At 32.2% G+C, this 12,191-nt stretch overlaps 1 protein-coding gene across 1 annotated transcript; it reads left to right on the top strand.

Moving 5' to 3' along the window:
• Nucleotides 1-1,061: 1,061 nt before the first annotated feature.
• On the top strand, nt 1,062-11,790 carry LOC118186426 (protein D3-like). Its single transcript, XM_035356513.2, has 4 exons — nt 1,062-1,325; nt 4,273-4,399; nt 9,188-9,322; nt 11,321-11,790. The coding sequence occupies exons 1-4, from the start codon at nt 1,182-1,184 to the stop codon at nt 11,572-11,574; spliced, it is 660 nt and encodes a 219-aa protein (XP_035212404.1). The 5' UTR covers nt 1,062-1,181; the 3' UTR covers nt 11,575-11,790.
• The last annotated feature ends 401 nt before the right edge of the window (nt 11,791-12,191 follow it).

Raw genomic sequence — 12,191 nt, 5'->3', positions numbered from 1 at the left:
CGATGTTTTTTTTATTTATTTATTTATTTATTTATACTAGTATTAATTTGAAATTTCACGATGTCAAGATATAATAAATTTCTCGTAATTCACATTATTTGAAGTGTCATCCTTTGGGAGGTAAGTTACTTTAATTCCATATTTTTTTTTCCAGATCACACCTTTCATCCTGCACGTTATCCAGTATTTCTGGGTTATTCCGCATACCACCCATCATTATTATTACAATCGTTACACCACGAAGGCATGCAGAAAGGAGGGAGAAAATACCTTCTGTACTCCTCTTTTTAAAGGGCGACTGGGTATTAGGGGACCTAGTCACCAAATCCAGGTGGTGAAGAATCATCATCTACCAGTATTTATTTCGGGCACCACTATAGAGCCATTACGTTTTCGTATGTTGGAGACATGAAAAGTGAGCAATGCCTTCTCTGGGACTCGAAAATGGACCTCTCGAATATACGCTGAGTGTGCTACCATTACACCACGACGGCATGCAGAAAGCAGGAAGAAAATACCTTATATACTACCCCTTTTTAAAGGAAGACTGCGGATTAGGAGACCCTATCACCAGATCGTGGTGGTGAAGAATCATCACCCACTACCTTTTTCGTTGGGGCGCCGCTGTAGAGTCATTAGTTTTTTATGCTAGAGACGTGAAAAATAAGCAATGCCCTCGCCGGGATTCGGCTATGGACCTCTCGAATACGCTACGAGTGTGTTGCCGTTACACCATGAAGGCAGTCTGGAAGGAGAGAGAAAATACCAAGGGAAATTAAATCCATAACAGAAGTTTTCTTTGATTTAGCCCAATAAAATGACGAAGCATAGAAGCTTGAATTTCCTCATAACAATTTGACAGTCTGTTTTTCGAGCTGTGCTATCAAATATAATTTTAGAAAATAAACATGGCATTAGAATCTGCAATCCACGAATATATAACAACGGATTTATATTAGAAAACCATCTGTTACACAGCTAAAATCAACTCAGCCATCTGCTATTTATTTTCATATACATCAATTCGATATATAAAACCATTTTCATTTAGGAAGTTTCCAGCACACCTTGTTTCTGGCGTTGTATGTAATGGAAAAATAAATTCTACTTTAATATATATATATATATATGGAAATTTTAATATCGGTTTAAAACAGGCAGTTATATTTTCCATAAAATCTATGATGTACATCCTAATTATAAAGTGCCTGTTTGGATTCATTTTCGTAACCGGAGCTTTTGGAGATCGACGATGTAAAGAGAACTTCAAGAAGATGTCTATTATTCCGAGCTTCGCCAAAGATATTGAATCAACTGATCTGCAGGTGATTTATTTTTTTACACGAATACCTACAAACTCTTCAAATAGTTTTTAACTGTACCGAGAAATTACGCAATTGAATTTTTTTAGTTTTCAACAAAATCTTTTTTCTACAAAATGAGACAAAAATGCGTGTTGAAATTTTGTGTAGCAAGAATTCTTTTTTTTTTTCCTTCAAATAACTGTGCATTGTTAAAATAAGAGTCTAAAATTATTTGATTAAAGTTAAATTCTATTAAAATTATTAAAAACTTTCATCATGCAACTTATTAACAGAAAAAAATTTTAATTATCGTCTGGTACTGATTTCAGCAATCTGTTATACAAAATTGCTTTGCGGATTAAGAGTACCGTTTCAGAAAACATCCTGCCACACTTAAGTTTTAATTAGCCATACTCTTTCAGAACTTGCTGTGTATAAATTCCAATATATGTAAAATAATATTTACAGAATCGTTGTCTCTCATGACAGTGGTTTCGGTTCTTATCATAACATAAGTTAAAAGGGGAAAATATATTACTTTTCGATTATACTTGTGGAAAAGCACTCAACCGTTATCCAAGGCGGGATTTCTCCCAAGTGTAATAACGACAGTCGAAAAACTTTTCCATCTTAAATATATATTTTATAAATATATGAAGACATATTTTTTTGGTTACAGTTAACTCGTCGTTAACTAAGACTGCTGTTAACCGCATTGTATTAGTGTGTTCTAAATCGCTCAAGAATGGAATCATTTGTATTTTTTCCTCGTTTCAGTTTGTATGTGTTTCAGTTTGTATGTTCAGTTTGTATGTATGAAAAATGTGCATTCTTTCGCCGAGACTCGAACCCTGAACCTCTCGAATACGCATCAAGTGTGCTTCCAGTTACACTACGAAGGCATACGGAAAGGAGAGAGAAAACACCTTATAAGTTACTACTTTGAAAAATACGATATTTTCCCGGACTTCGTTTCAGTGACAGAATAAGTTGTTTTTCTTGTTTTTCTTTGTGTTTTTCCGGTAAACAGATTGTCTTTTACTGTATGTAAAGAAGTAAGATACTTCATCCGAGTTTAGGATAAGAAATCTTACTTTTGCTAATGAGGAATTTCTGAATATTTTAAGCACAGGCCTTGAAAATCAATGATTACTATAAGTTTTTATATTAATAAACGAGATAAGCAACTTGAGTGTTTCCGACTGTAAAACCACATTTCTATTTTCAGCAGTTGATAATACATAATAAGAGCATAGTTTAATTCTTAAAAATGAACAAACACTCAATTCATTCTTTACGTCATTAATCTGATGTTAATTTTAAAAGTCTCCAAACTGATAAATAGTGATTAAATTATCAAAAGCATTAACATCTTTGATGTATTAACCAGTTAAGTAAACCTAAACATAGGTGGAAATTTGAGCAATAGTTCTGTTTCTTCAGTTATTTCTGAATTGCGAATACAATTTATTAAATCGTTCTGCAATGACCAAATAATTTTGATTCCATGGCGATATAAAATTATTTGTGTATTACAGAATAATTCAGTTATGCAAATCAACTGATAGATTTCAAAATGTAACTCTCATTCAAAAGTTTCTTAAATTAATATTTAAATTAGTAATGAATTACACGTTTCTGTTTTCTTCTCCTTTTTCTTTCTCAGTATTTTAACTTTCATTTTATTGCTTTCCTGCCCCTATCTTGAATTTGTTGAATTCCAAGTCACTGTGCGATATACTTTTTTTTTAATTCTGATATACAGTAATCCATAGTAACTTATAAGGTATTTCTCACTACCTTCTTGGCATGCCTTCTTAGTGTGGTGGTCTGCACGCTGGGCGAATGTTCCAGAGGTCCGCGGTAAAAATACCTAATATCTCTACAAACTTTCAAAATTTCTAGGAAAGTAATTTTATCGAAAAAATTAATGTAATAGAATGTTTTTATTAAAGAATTAATTTTAATAGTATGGGTTATCAACCAGTTAAGACAAAACTCGTAAGAGCCTTCTTTCTAAGGAGATGGATGCTATCATAAATGGTTTTCGGAGGGAAATTGGCTCATATTCGTGTTACAAGAGGAGAAAACCATGAAAACTTCATACAGTCAGCTCTATCGTCGGCAGGTTCGACCTACCAGCTTTAATACACCTAAATAGAATTTGCATAAAATGTCGATCATGTCACCGAATGCATTTATCATAATTTTTCTAATCAATATTTCTTCAGCAGTTATTTCTAATCATTTTTCTATAGCAGAAACGATTATCTCGATTTAATATTGAATTAAATCTTAGTAGCCAGAAATCTAATTTAGATTCACCCATTTTTTCCAAAATTTCCTGGAATGAATTTTGTGCTAAAACTGTCCAAAAGTTTCTCTACGTTAGTACTGAATTTATTGAATGAGAGTGGCAACACTGCTTTTGACCTATGCAAGCAAACAGGATTTTACATAAATACATAAATAAGGAAATAAAAGCCCCAACTATATCCAGATGCATTTCTTAAAAATTCAGAATTAAATAGTATATTGCATATCTTTCCTTTAAAATACATGAAGAACTTAATATTTGCGGAATACAGAACCCTTTGTATGTTTTTATATACGTTTTATATATGCTTTTTCAATTTTCTGTGCATTTGTTACTGATGATCAAGAATGTACAGTATAATAATATTTCTCCAAAACTATGTTAGCGACAATATGCAGAACATGTTCATCTTGTACGCAGACATTAGAACCATAATACTACATTGTGTTTAACCATAGGCTATTAAATTAATTAACATTAGAGTAAAACCTTAGTTAAAAGTCAGTAAAATACAGAATCCATGTGATAAAGTTTGATAATTTTATCTTAAGTAATTTGAAAGTGTTGGCATAGTCAAAATGTTGCTTCTATTTTTTAAAGCAATTTAATGGCAAAATTATTAATATCCTTTTGCTGTTTCATGTCTTTCAGGTACTTTATGGGAAAAACGAATGGGTGAAATGTGGTGAAAAAATAGCTCTGAAACACGTCAGCGCAAAGCCAGTTGTAACTTTCGATGTTAAAGGAGAATGCCCATATGTCACTTTACTATTATTTGGTAATAGTTTCTTCTCTCATTTAAATGTATCTTTATATTCTAATAACATATAAATTAATTTTTTTCAGTGTTAAACTACAAAATAATATAGTGGAATAAATATAATCGAAATGCTCAAATATTTAGCACTGCCTGTGAACACATAGTCAGGCAAGAGATGTGGAAAAATAACTTAATTTCATTTTAAAAATAATCTAAATGTACTGCATTTCTTTTGGAGATTTTTCATGTTTTTAAAAACTGTCCACAGACTGTGTTTGGTATTAATAAGCATCTTGAATAATTTTGTTGGAATTATTCATCAACAGAAAACGTAGGTATTTCTTTGAGAGGTATTTTACTCTATTTTATTCGAAAAAAGAAAAGGTAGAAAATAAAAAAGAGATTGGGAGGGAAGAAAAAAAGCAATGAATCTGTGAACCAAACGAATAATTTGCTTTGGTAACTGTAAAACACTAAACTGAAATTCACACCACTATTCAATAAGAATATGACAGGTGCAAAATTTCTGACCTAAACACAGAATTATCTTTTCACGTTCTGCTTGGCATAGGTTTTTGCTATGCTTCAATGTGTTAATCATATTAGTGTCACAAATATTTCCTTCATTCAACAGTTTCAGAATGCACTGGTGTAACAAACAATTCACTGCCGAAGTTCTTGTATTCTTATCCGTTGTAATGTTCCTCTCTTTTATTCTAAATAACTAAATGTAGAGGAACCTAGGGAACTACTAAGCGAATAATCTCTTAAGTCCATCAACAGAAACGTAAACTCAAGAAGGGATAATGATCCTGTATTTGCTGCAAATAAAGATGAACAGTTAGTCCCTTTCTCATGGCGTACAATAAAGCCTCCACTTGGGCTTTATTGTACGCCATGAGAAAGGGACTAATAGCTCTTGGCTGCCAGAAGAAATGCTTCAGCAACAACGAAACAAAGCAATTAATTGACGATATAATGTATGCGCATGTGCAGCTTCACGGGAAAGCAATAAGCACCGCTAATAGCATGAAGCAGGCCAGAGAACACTCATATGTAGTGTAAGGGATTTAATACTTACTTATTTAGTCTAAATAATAGGTGTCCCTACACGTTTACATAAAATAACACACACAGCATAACATAATATATTCGCTAAGGGCAGGACAGGAATAAGCGTACGGGACACCAGCACTTTACCATATGGTAATACAAGTACTCTACTAGGATGCTACTGATCCAGCGAATCATCCTACAGGAATTTCGTGCTATCTTCCCAAGCCATATTCATACATTATTTTTTGAAGTATATGCACACTAAGATAAAGATTTGTTTCTTAACACTCTCATAACTATCTTGGCTTTATTCCAAATTAATAAACATGCAATAGCATGTTCTTTTGTAGTTGGGATAAAGAATTTGCAGTATACCAGGAATAGGATTTTGGTTTTAAAGGCTTTTAGCTTTCATAGCAGATATAATGATGGTATTATGGAGATCACAATCGGTAAGGCCAGCATATACTTTGTATCTTTGGTGTAATACCTCTAGAGTGAAAAAAATAACATACAACAGAAAAGTCACAGCCCATAGTACTGATGCGTATTGACACATTCATCTATGAAGAACAGTAGTAATGATCTGGTAACATAAATTCAGATAGCACCTTCTGAACACAAATGAAACCGAGTATATTATAGTTCATCTTTTCCCTGCAAGTGGTACATGAGATATTTTTGCCATGCAAGAAATTTGTAAGAAAGCAAAATCTGCTCCTCTTTTTTTAAACAAAGTAATAAACTGTAGCACTAAATTTACTAACGCTGCTTGCAATTCGGTGGTGTTCCACGTTAGACAGAAATTATTCAAAGAATTGCCACAGGAATTTTGTATAAGAGCAAACCGTAGACGTTCGTACCTCTTATTTCCCAATTAATTACATATATATAAGGAAATGTAAATCAGAAAATGACATTATATGGTTTTTTAGTTAACGCAAAATAGATATTGAATATAATATATATTATATATTGTGTCATACATTGAATATTTTCTATCCTTCTTTTAACATTATGATGTCCTAGAGGAAGAGTTGCGGGAAAATTCAAATCATGAATTTAGTCAAAGTGGTTTGTTCGTTTTCAAATGAGTATAACTTTGTTCCTCTGAAATGTGTGATAATTTGATATACGTCAAATACGAGATGAAATTTTTCAGTTTGGGTGTCATAAACAATCATCACATCCCAAGAATTTAATGAAGTTAGATTAAACGAACGTGGAAGTATCTGCTACGTAAGAATGTTTTCTTGTGGAAGACTATTTCTGAAAAATAGCCTTTTATTCTCTTTGGGAGAAGGTAAACTTACATTTGAAAAACGAAAACAATCCTTCCCTCCTTTAGAAAATCGAAACGGATGACGAAATTGCCAAAAGCCAATATTTTTTGGCTTAAAATTCTCATTGCACTTCCGAAAATAGTTGGTTAGGCACTGCAGTATGTACATTCAGCTCCAAGTTTTGGATAATAATATAGTAAATAAAAAATTTCTCTAACTATATCTTTGCTTAAATACGGCTCAGTAAATTACTTACTTTTTAGGTAATTTTGGTACGCATTTGCAATTTAAGTTAAAAAATCTGCTATAAATATTAGAAATAAAGTACTCCGGTGAAAAACATATATTAGTCAGGATTACTTTGCTTTCAATGTCCCTGTAAGGAAATAGTTTTACAACAAATGCTATCGACTGCTTAGTGTTTTGAGAAAGAATGGTAACGTATGAGTAATATCATAATTCCCTCTCATTTGGTATTCTGACATTCGAAGTTCGTCTTAAAGCTTTTAAAAGAGGTCTTAATTCGGTTTTGTAATTTTTATGTTATTTCTTTATATTTTTCATTAAATTTTCGCAAGTTCTATACTCCAACAGTTATGATCAGAACACGTTTATGGTCTTTCAACCATTTAATAAATTACTTTTTAGTCTCAAATGGCATTTGGCTTTGAATCATTATAAACGGCGTATCACTTTTCAAATTGTTGCCACCAAATATTAGAGCCCTGTATTATATCTAAAGAAATTAAATAATGAAGAATCCGCATGAACGCATGCATGTTTTTCACACTGTGAAAAAACCAACATCAGCCATCAAATTTTGAATAACGTAGTTCTTCACCCGAATATGGGTACCTGGAGCCGGAATTTTGAATTTCGATATTGTTTTACTTTTTATTAGCTTTTTTTTATTAGCTATTTCTATATTCTATATTATTAGCTATTATTAGCTATCTATATTTCTATATTCTATATTTCTATATTATTAGATATCTTTTTATTAGCTATTTTTATTAGCTACTTTTTTTTATTAGCTATTTCATGTTTTGCAAAATTTTAGATTAACAAAGTCAACAATTTGAAAGCAAGCAATGGGAACACTACGGGGGGGGGAATTAAGCGTTTCAGATTTTAAATTACGTACAAAGGGGCGTTTTTTTTTTTTTTTTTTTTTTTTTTTTTTTTTTTTTTTACATTTTGTGTGTTACCCTTTATTTATTTAAAGGTTATAGTTCTTTACAAACCATAAAATTTAGTTCAATAGCAATGTCGCAAAATAATTTTAAAATGAGCCTGTCTTTAGAATTTCCGATACACAGTTCCGCTCCCGCTAGAGATAAAAAGGTCCCCCTCCCCGTAGAGTGTTGTCATTGCTCGCTTTTAAATCGTTGAGTTTGTTACTCAAAAATTCGTTAAAGTTTTACAAAATATGAAATCGATATAAAACAAATTCCAAATTTCAAATTCGGGATTTCAGATTCCCATATTCGCAGTAGGATTACGTCATTCAAAATTGGATGGCTCTAGATACCTTTGCTTTATCACAATGCTAGAAATATACATACATTTATGCAGATTTTTCATTATTTAATTTCTTCAAATATAATGCAGGGCTCTAACATTTTGTGGCAACAGCTTGAAAAGTGAACCGACATTTATAAGAGTCCGACGCAAAATGGCAAAACGAAAGTAATAATCCTTCGGGGACTCAAATCCCTTTGGACTAAAAATTTTTATCTCCTGTGCGCGAGACTCTCTATCGGAAATCTAAAGATATGCTGTTTTTAAACTTTTTGTGATTTTGCTGTTGAATCGAATTCTATGCGGCGTCACCAAGAACGTGATATTTAATAAGTAAAGTTAACACACAAAACGTTAGCACAAAAAGACAGAAAAGGTTTAGAAATGCCATCTTAAGTAAGAAAACTGAACATCGACATGATAAACTGAGAAAAGACTGAAAAAAAATTGTATACCAACACTTACTGCTGCATCGGAAATTCTAAACGTATACCTTACAGTGCTATGCTGCTATTAAAATCTTTGTAATTTTACTATTGAATTGTATATGGCGTAAGAGCAAATAAAATGATGCTTAATAATATAATAATCAGGTCCCTGTAAGGACCTTTTAAAACCTTTTAAGGACCTTGCTTTCAAAGTCCTTGTAAGGAAATATTTTTAGAACAAATGCTATTGGCTGCTAAAAAGGCAAAACAGTGGGTCAGTAGGAATGAGTGTAACAGTAGATTAGTGGACTACGAACTCAGCGAGAGAGTGAAAAACCTTAACAAACCTTTTTGGGCGACAATTAAAACTGAAACCTTTCAGACTTCGTTTTCCATCTTTTTTTTATTATTATTTATTTTTTACTCTATTAATTTTTTAGCTTGTAATCCTCAAGCGGAACAAATTTTCATGTGAAACTAATATTTTTTATATGTTTACCCTTTTTTATTTATTGCAGATCCAGATTCTTGGCTAAATCCCACATTTATACACTGGCTTGTTCACAACATTCCTGCAGAAACGATGGCTAAAGGCTTCTATGGAGAAGATGGAACTGTCGCTGCAGATTATTTCGTGCCCATCATACCAAACCGTTAGTTAGTTTTTTCTTCTCAAATAATCTGATTAATGTCTGGTTTATTTTTCTTAAAAGCAAAGTAACAGTAAAATGCAAAATTAGAAGTACATAAAGCCAGTGAAACTTTCAATTTTCTGTTTCGAAGTGATGTCACAGAAATTTTGCGAAAGCGCGCAAGAGAATTCAATAAGCACTAAATTAGTTAATTAAAATGTTTGTTTTGAAATGTACTATGCTAATGGAACATTTATAATATGTTTTATAACATTACTAATAGAGCATTAATAATATGTTTTATAACACATAACTGGCACCCAACGTAAGGCCTCATCCCTGTTGTAGAGCCTATGTCTTTTTTGGGCGCATTCGCAGTAGGCCCTTCGTAGAAGACTGCGCAGAGAATTCTCGCTATGTCTTTGAAATACTGCAGAAGAAGGTTTTAAATAACCATTTTATTTGAATTAATTTTAAGAAGATGCATTCACTGGGTGCTCACATTCACCAGCACTTGTGGCTAAATAAAATTGAACCGAAAATAAAAATATAAAATCACAACAAATGGGGATGGCTAAACGATTCATTTATCTAAACCGCTAAATCGGCTGCACACAGCAAATCCGAGCCTAGAAAATCAATATAATCTGATGAGAGCAGCTAACACCGAATACAGAGCTATTTCAATCAATGCAGCATGAAATAGGAACTAACTCTGCTACTGTTGCTCACGAACTCTTGAAACACATCTTAAATACTGCTTCTGAACGCACTTAAATTTTGCATACTGCGTCATTAAATTTTATATTCCGGCAGGAAACTGAAAGCAGGAGGGAAAGGAAAGTCAAACTAAAAATATTTGGTTAGAATAAAATAAGGTCTTTACAGGTTATGAAAAGCATAGTAACTGATCCTGATGAAAAACTACAATTCTTCAAAATATCTCCCTTTCTATTTTCTTTCCTTTAAAACTTTCTTATTATTTAAAACTGGTTTTATTAACATTTTTTAGCCATATAGAGTAGTTTTCCACGAGGAGAAAATGAAAACGTTTACGTTTGCTCACTTATGCAAATACATGCTCATCTATATGATATGCATTTAATATAATGCTTAAAAATTAGCATGGTTAGCATGGTTAAAAATAGCTTTCCTTACTGATATTAGAGTAGCAATAAGATCGAACAGAATCGTGTTGGTCAGCTGCGAATGTGAAAAATCAGATAAAAAGAACACAGATTTAAGAATTTTTTGGCTAAATAATGGAAAATAAAACCTCTAATGCCATGTACTAGCATAAAGAACTGAAAGCAATTAAGAGTCAAGTTCTTAATAGACTATCGGTAAATAAGAGTTAGAATTTGAATCTTTAACTAAAACACGCAAACATTTACTGCAGGTAATCCAGCTGACCAAAATAAGGATATCTAACTCTGGCTGCAGAAAATGTAAGAAATTTTAAGGCTTGCATGAAAGTTACTATGAGAAACTCAGTAATTCGCTTTTGATCAAACGTCTTTATTCAAGCTAAAAAATAATTGGGGAGGGGGGGACTGTGTAAAATAAAGGAGCTCTATTTTTAGTATATATTATTTATAATATTAATAGTCAAATAACGTATGAGAACAAGTTGACTAAATAATATCGAAATGCATAATTTTGAAATTTTAATTGCAGTATCTTTTCACCTGCTTGAAAGACAACAAATGTTTATTGGTGACAATATTCGTGAAGTAAACACAGAATGCCTGAAATCAAAGTCTATTTTGACCTAGGCCTACAAAGCCTGGGCCTATGTTTAGGAAGCCTTAAAACTATTCTATAATTTCTCGGAATATTGTATTTCTTTTCTGAAACAAGGAATGTGAGTATCTAGTGCTCATAAAAAAAAGGCTTAAGCCCAGAGTCCTAAACTCACTTAATTGAGCTTTGGATGGAATTCGTTTACATCAATTTTTTATAAAATTGAGTAATTTATGAATATTAAATTCCTCATTCCTTTCTTTGAATTTTTTACAGATGATCACAGGTATACTTTCTTCTTGTACTGTCAACGTAAACCAATCAAAGTGAAAAAAGAAATGACACCGATTCAAAGATTAAGCTTCAATACGAAGAAATTCGCAAGAAGGAAGAAGTTGGGAAATCCTGTTGCAGCCAATTTTTTTGCGCTTACTACTTCAGGGATTGAATTGCCAGACAAATCAGAAGACAATTCTAAATCAAGTGGTGGTTTTGGTTTGTTTTCATTTATACCCACCAAGCGCAAATAAATCTCAGTATTGCGATAGAAGTTAAGATTACAAAGATTTCTTTTCAAAGTACCTTAAAAAATGCCATCGAAACAATTCTTCACTGTGTCCCACCCATTTTTATCCAGTGTAATATGCTTAGCTCAATCGTACTGAAATATTAAGTAAACTTCTTTATTAAAATAGTGAAAAATACTTTTGTGTCCGGAATAAAAACATGTCTTGAAACTTTCAAAATTGCTTTTCTGAAATAATTTTAAATAACATATAAATATTTTTATTCCTGTTCTTGTCAACAGTTCCAATATTATGGCCACGATTTGTGTTACAGAACGTTCTGTTAGAATCATCGTTTCTTATCAAGGTAAGTACACTGAAGACGATCACTGAGGTCTTGAATTTGGACATTTCCACCTAGATATTATTTTTTCACTTTTGTTATTTGAGAGCACTGTAATACGTATCTTTAGTTTTTATTTAACACAGAACCATTACCTGTTATGCTCGTATTCTGCTAACTTGTTCCTCTGCTCAAACACCTACTTCAATAGTACACTCAGTTATGTATTATCCTGTGTGGCTTAAAGGGACTCATACACCTTAAACCCCTTATGATCTTCGAATATGTGACTGTTGCA

Source organism: Stegodyphus dumicola, chromosome 7 (genome assembly GCF_044657685.1).
Source record: "Stegodyphus dumicola isolate Sdum_Otavi_A_Nest chromosome 7, ASM4465768v1".
NCBI classification, from domain to species: domain Eukaryota; kingdom Metazoa; phylum Arthropoda; class Arachnida; order Araneae; family Eresidae; genus Stegodyphus; species Stegodyphus dumicola.
The sequence above is the reverse complement of the archived record's forward strand: the minus strand, read 5'-3'. Positions and strand labels throughout refer to the sequence as shown.